The sequence below is a fragment of the Oryza sativa genome, chromosome 2, assembly GCF_034140825.1.
Source record: "Oryza sativa Japonica Group chromosome 2, ASM3414082v1".
In the NCBI taxonomy this organism is placed as follows: Eukaryota; Viridiplantae; Streptophyta; class Magnoliopsida; order Poales; family Poaceae; genus Oryza; species Oryza sativa.
In genome coordinates, this window is record NC_089036.1 from 5973009 (window position 1) to 5980000 (window position 6992).

General features: G+C 46.1%; 1 protein-coding gene across 5 annotated transcripts; it reads right to left on the reverse strand.

The window, feature by feature from the left end:
• Positions 1 to 2236: 2236 nt before the first annotated feature.
• LOC4328678 (UDP-glycosyltransferase 73C3) lies at positions 2237 to 5653 on the reverse strand. Of its 5 annotated transcripts, none has more exons than XR_010739216.1 (3): positions 4068 to 5637; positions 3457 to 3590; positions 2237 to 2837 (listed from the first exon to the last, which is right to left on the reverse strand). XR_010739216.1 is itself a non-coding variant. In XM_015767112.3 (2 exons), exon 1 carries the CDS (start codon positions 5571 to 5573, stop codon positions 4068 to 4070), a length of 1506 nt encoding a protein of 501 aa, XP_015622598.1. In that variant the 5' UTR covers positions 5574 to 5652; the 3' UTR covers positions 2237 to 2837. The 5 variants fall into 5 exon arrangements, 3 of the variants coding, with proteins under 3 accessions (XP_015622598.1, XP_015622597.1, XP_015622596.1); XR_010739217.1 differs by having other exon boundaries at positions 3457 to 3602; XM_015767112.3 differs by lacking the exon at positions 3457 to 3590 and having other exon boundaries at positions 4068 to 5652.
• Between the last annotated feature and the right edge of the window lie 1339 nt (positions 5654 to 6992).

A 6992-nucleotide genomic window follows, 5' to 3' on the forward strand; every position in this document is an offset into this window, starting at 1 on the left:
AGATTTTCTATCTATTTGCATGCATGTATCTCTAGAGCTACCATGTCACATTGTGGCAGTTGGATTTTCGGAGTTGTGATCTCCACTGCCAACCGGTGTCATTTCATCATCGACCACTTTCGTCGTCGCCGACCGGTTTCTTCATCACCATGGTTGGTTGATTCCGCCGCCGTTGCAGATGGCGACATCATTTTCACCACCGGCCGCCTACGTCGTCGTCGACTGGTGTCCTCGCCTATACGGTTGGTTGGTCACACCACCGTTCATAGGCGTCCACGTCTTCACTGACCGGCTTGCCTTCGCCGCCGCCGACTGGTGTCTCCGCCTACACGGCTGGCCTATTATGCCGCCGTTGTTGGGCGTCTACGACTTTACCGCTGGCCTGCCTCCGTCGCCGCCGATTGGTGTCCTCGCCTATACGGTTGGTTGGTCACACCACCGTTCATGGGCGTCCACGTCTTCACCGACTAGCTTGCCTTCCCCATCGCCGACTGGTGTCTCCGCCTACACGGCTGGCCTATTATGCCGCCATTGTTGGGTGTCTACTACTTCACCGCCGGCTTGCCTCCGTCGCCGCCGATTGGTGTCCTCGCCTATACGGTTGGTTGGTCACACTACCGTTCATGGGCGTCCACGTCTTCACCGACCGGCTTGCCTTTGCCGCCACCGACTGGTGTCTCTGCCAACACGGCTGGCCTATTATGCCGCCGTTGGTGGGCATCTTCGCTTTCACTGTCGACCGCCTTCGTCGCCGCCGACTGGTGTCTTCATTGTTATTGATGGACGACTTTGTTCCCACATTGGCCACCTCTGCCATCACCAAGGGGAATATTACAAAGCTAAGTCATCATTGTTTATTTTTTATATGATATTTTCCTTTTCCTTTGCCTCACTACATCAACTGGTTCGCTATTGACTAGTGAGTCGGGGGCTACAGACGTTATGTCATATTTTTCAACAATTTTTATAATATTTATCTTGATTGCTTGCGACATAATCTGAGTACAAAAGTGCCTATCGAGTTATGGAGTTCTATCTTCCTATGCTTTCCGTTTGGTTTGTCGATAGATAGTTGTCTTTGGGCCGATTCCTAGCACCTGGGGGCTCGCTGGATGGACCGAGTAATATAATGCCTGTTAGGGACAAAACTGCTTGGGTGAAGATGAATGGAGTGAAGGTCAACCCATCGGTTTATGAAAAGAAAGTCGGAAGGCCTAGTAGATGTAGAAGAAAGCAGCCTCAAGAGTCAAGAGCTTGAAGGAGGAGCAAAAATATCCAAATATGGTGTGCAAATACACTGTAGCTACTGCCAAGGAGTTGATCACAATAAGAAGGGATGCAAGAAGAAGAAGGAAGATATATAAAGTGGAAAGCAGTAGGCCAGTGCTCCTTCTCTACAGCCTGTTCAAGAAAATGATGTGCCTTTGCAGGTCATGCCTGATATTCTGAATAGTCAGACTAGTATTCTAACTAGTCAGCCAAACTACAACCAGTTAAACAATGCCATATTGTCTTCCTTGATTAGAGAGGTTAGGCAATGTTTTCTCAATTCTCCATTTTGTAATTTTGTGAAACATTTTTCCACAATTTCAGAGTACTTTGTGCAGAACACAATCAACAGCTCTTCTAGAGTTGCCCCTGGTCCATTGCCGGAATCAAATTTTATTGCCACAAACAGAAGGGCTGGAGTGGAGCCACCAATGACGACCGCAACCAAAGAGGGCAAGGCAACAATTAAGAAGAGGATGGCAGAGCCAAGGAAGATAAATGCACCACCTAATAAGAAATCGATGCCAAATAATCAAGCAGAACCAAAGAAAAGGAAGGAGACAAAGAAAAAATGAAAACAGCTAGTAATCAATTATATGTGGAAAACATTAGCATATGTTTCAGTCAGAGAGTTTTATTTAGTTTCATACCAGCCAGATAGACATGTTTCATAAGATACATTAGTCTGATTTCCCCGTTCTTGAACAGTGTTTATTTTGCACCTTTTATTTTGTTATGGGCATGTTGGTTTCTTCATGAATTTCAGTATGAAAATTTCTACCTGGATTTATTTATGGACAAGAAAATGTCCCACATTATATATGCGTATAGAAATTCCCTACATTGCAAGTGGTGGTCAAAACAAGCTGGTAAAATTATGACAGATTATCGCTTGGGCTGTTGGGCATGAAGTATACCAAATGTCTCATTCAGACAGAAGCATACAATTCTGAATTTTTCGTACCAATTTGGAAACAAATTATTTGAGGCAGCTTTTGATTGCATTTGGAAAATCACTTACAGAGTACTTAATAAAAGCACAGAGGACCTTTATATCACTTTCATCATAATTCAATCACTCCCAGAGTACTTACAAAAGAACCTACAGGAACTATACATCACTTGCATATATACTTCTAGTTACATATATTGCAGAATATCCAAACCCCTGTAGAGGCAGCCAACACAGAGAAGTGTCACTTCGTCGGTCCTAAAATTGCTCACCAGATTGAGGCATAGCTCCTGCGTGACTGCGTCTGCTGGTTGCTTGTCATCGCGACAGAAGGTCCGGCGGGGATCCCCTGTACTCGTCGCGTCCGGCGGAGGCGGCGCCGCTGGCTGTGGACGAGGAGGGGAACAGGGACTCGATGTTGTCGGAGACTCGATCTGCGCCCAGCGAATGTGGAAGGAAGGAGCCAGCAGCGGACGCGGCACTGGTCATGGCGCCGCCGGTGTTGCCGAACCTGTAGGACGTCGAGGTCGTCTGCTCGGTGACCTCGGGCTGCTCCGTCGACGCCGCGGCGGGCAGCGTTGGGTCCTATCTTTCCAATCTTTCTACTCCCTCCGTCCTATAATATAAGGGATTTTAAATTTTTGCTTACACTGTTTGACCACTCGTCTTATTCAAAAAATTTGTGTAAATATAAAAAACGAAAAGTTGTGTTTAAAATACTTTGGATAATAAAGTAAGTAAAAAAATAATTCTAAAGTATTTTAAGCACAACTTTTCGTTTTTTATATTTACACAAATTTTTTGAATAAGACGAGTGGTCAAACAGTGCAAACAAAAACTCAAAATCCCTTATATTGTAGGACGGAGGGAGTACCAAACAATGGGAAAACAGATACATCTGACGAAGAAGTGATTGTAATATAAAAGTTACTAGGGACTTTTCTGTAAAATGAGATGGTCAATCATAATGTGGCACTTTCGCTGAGGTGGAACAATGGCGTGGCAACTTTTGCACCATGAGCGCACCCACCTAGTCAAGTTATTGTACCGCTACGCTCGGTTTTTAAGTTTTTACACCTAATCACACCCTCTTGTACCGTCAACGTAATTTACTCTAAATTTTATATATTCAAATAATCCCTCGCTCATAAGAAAGGCTAATCCCTCTCTGCGTACATGCATACATAAGAGATGTCAAAAACAAAAAAAAACAAGAAGAAGATGAGTGTGCTTACGATCAGCCCCATCGAGTATTTTTCTCTCTTTCTTTGCAGCTCTAAGGTTTTTCTTCAATTGTGAATATATGTAGTGACCACCCTTGGCAAGGTTGCCAAATAAGACATGCTGCCGCAACACGACTTCACGCCATCTTGCAAATATTCTTAAAAATATTATTTTATATTGTAAGGCAATTAGAATAAAATCATAACCACTATCCAAACCAGTTGTTAACCATAACATGTTTAAAATGATGTCAAAGAATATTTCAAAAATATTATCCACACATAAATATCCATAATAAAAATTTAAACAACATTAAATGAAATAAGGTGCCCGCACATTTGCGCAGGCTTTCTTCCTGGTTGTAGAAATAGTTATAAAGAAAAATCAACCTTATATTTTTTTTATGTTTTCAAACTAGCTAGACATTGTTTTCTAGAGTTATTGGTGGTCAAAGTTGCTTTAAAAGTTTAGCTGCATAAAGTTAACCATGTCATTAACTATGGAGAGAGCATAGAACAATCTTAATATTTCTAAACTTGTTGCGAAATTATGAGTAATTAAACTCTGGTTACAGATAGTATCAGGTGACAGTTATTCATGAACGGAAGGAGTACAAACAAACCTAGTGTTCTTCCACTCCAGTTTGCATGAACCTCGCAATGAGCCGCATCACATTCTCATACGAGGAGCCTCCTTTCGCCATGGCCCTTCGAGCTTGCTCACCGTACTCCTTGGCCTTCCTCCTCCTCTCCTCGGCCTCCTCGCCGCCGCCGTCCATCAGCACCGACACCACCCGCGCGACGTCACCCCGATCAACTGTCAAGTACTCCTCGTTCAACATGCTCACCGGCGCCGTCACGCCGATCGGCACGCCGACGCCGAGCACGTCCACGGCGAGCCGCTCGTTCAGGAACTGGTCGGCGAAGTGTGGCCACGTCGCCACGGGCACGCCACGGGCGATGGCCTCCAGCAGCGAGTTCCACCCGCAGTGCGTGAGGAAGCCACCGACGGCGCGGTGCGACAGGATGGTCACCTGCGGCGCCCACCCGCGCACCACGAGGCCGCGCGTCGCGGTTCGCGCCATGAACTCGTCCAGCCATTCCTGAACCTCCGGCCTCGACGAAACTAATTCCGACTCCTTCACCACCCAGAGGAACGGCTTGCCGGAGTCCTCGAGGCCATTGCCGACCTCGAACAGGTGCTTCGGAAGCTTTCGCAGGACGCTGCCGAAGCTGACGTAGACGACGGAGCCGGTGACCTGCTCGTCGAGCCACGCGGTGATCGCGCGCAGGTCCGTGCTCCCAGTCCCACACGAAGCCATGGCCTCGTCGTCCCGGTTGTGCAAGCAGAGCGGGCCAAGCGTCCACACCGGCTTGCCGAGTGCCGCCTCGTAGCACGCCACGAACTGAGCCTCGAGGTCCAGGAAGGTGTTCACCACCACGCCGTCGGCGGCGAGCATCGCCTCGATGGCCTCGTCACGGAGCGCTTCATAACCCGGAAAGTTAAAGAAGCCGGGAGCCGTGCCCTTCGTCACCGTCACGCGTACCGGCATTCTAGGCACGACGTAGGTCGTCTCCTGTTCGTCGTCGGCGACGATCTGCTCGTGAAGACCATGCACGACGGCGTTGAGGTCGCAGAGCGAGTAGAAGCACGACGGCCCGTGGAAGAAGAGCCGCGGGATGCCGATCCTCCAGGCAACTCCGGCGGCCCACGTGTTGCACCAGTCGGAGATGATGCAGCTCGGGCGCCGCTCCAGAGCGCGCACGTAGGCCTCGAAGGGCGCGTCGAGGGCGCGCATGGCGATGAGAAAGGGCGTGAGCTGCGCGTCCTCCGAGAGCTTGTCGGCGTTCTGGCAGTCCGACGGCAGGCCTGCCACGGCCGGCGAGAACGGGAGCTCCACGATCTCGAGGGGCAGCTTCTCGCGCGCGGCCTTGTCAGCGACGCCGCGCAGCCTCGTGGCGTTCAGCGGCGTCGTGACGAGGCTGGCGCGTGCGCCATGCGCGGCGAGGAGGCCCGCGAGATCGACCATGGGGATGACGTGACCGTGCGCCGCGAGAGGGGCGAGGACGAAGTGCGGCTGCGGCGAAGGCGGCTGTGTTGTGGACTCAGCTGTCATCGGTGCTGTCATCAGTGCCTTCTCCGGTCACTGATCATCAGTGCTCTCCCAGACACCGATTTTTATGGGACTTCCAGAAAAAGAAGTCAAAGATAGCACATCCGTAAATATCTACTACTCCCTCCATCCTTAAATATAAGAAGTTTTAGAGGGTGTTTGGGTGAGAGTCACTAAAAAAATAAGTCTTTTTTGGTGAGAGCGACTAAACACCCTTTTAGAGTTAGGCACGGTTATTAAAAAAAGTAGATAAAAGTGAGTGGTGGATGGTTGTAATTGAATGAGTACTACTCCCTCCTGTTTCATTTTAATTGACGTTTTGGACAATGACACGGACTGCAAAATATATCTTTGATTTTATTTTTCTATTATAATATATATAATAAATAAATGCATGTGTACTTTTATTACAGTGCTTTGAAAGACAAATATATATATGTTCTAGTTTCTTTAATGATTAAAGTTATAAAAGTTTGACATCAACCTTGTTCAAAACGTCAATTATTATGGAACCAGAGGGAGTAAGGTAGTGGGAAAAGTGAATGGTAGAGAGTTTTGATTGGTTGGGAAGAAAATATTGGTACAGAAGTTGTTATATTTTAGAACAAATCCTGAGAGCTTAAATTATTATATTTTAAGACGGAGATAGTACCGTCGGTTTGGGACTCTTTCTCCACCGCTTATTTCTTATCCTCTCCCTCTTCCCTTGTCTCGTAGCACTCTCGTCACTCCACTAAGATGCAGCAGTGGCAAAGGAGCGATAATAGGGATAAAAACTAAGCGCATTGTTTTATGCTTCCAAACAAAAGTTTTTTTTCCTATCACATCGAATGTTTGAAAATATATATATATGGAGTATTAAATATAGAAAAAAAATCAATTACAGAGATTGTGTGTAAATTATGGAACGAATCTTTTAAACCTAATTGCTCCCTGATTTGATAATGTAGTGCTACAGTAAATATTTGCTAATGATGGATTAATTAGGCTTAATAAATTCGTCTCGCAGTTTACAGACGGAATCTGTAATTTGTTTTGTTATTAGTCTACGTTTAATACTTTAAATGTGTGTCCGTATATTCGATGTGACACGCTAAAACTTTTTGGGTTGCGAACTAAACAGGCCTTTAGTCTGTTCCGAAGAAAAAATAAATACATATATCGTCAGGAGCAGATAATTTTCGAATAGTCTGATACGGATACGAATAGTTAAGCAACAAGAATCAGGCTTGATTTGCTTTCTGATTCAGGCAAGATAATAGCTGACTTTTAGTTTTTTTTAACTAGAAAAAATACCCATGCGTTGCAACAGGCGAAGGTTATTTTAATCTTATCATTATTATACGGTTTAGTAAAGGTAAAATTCATTGTAGAAATTCGCTTTCGAAAATCATGAGCTGCAATTAGGAGTCTGATCGTCTCAAGTTAGCATGC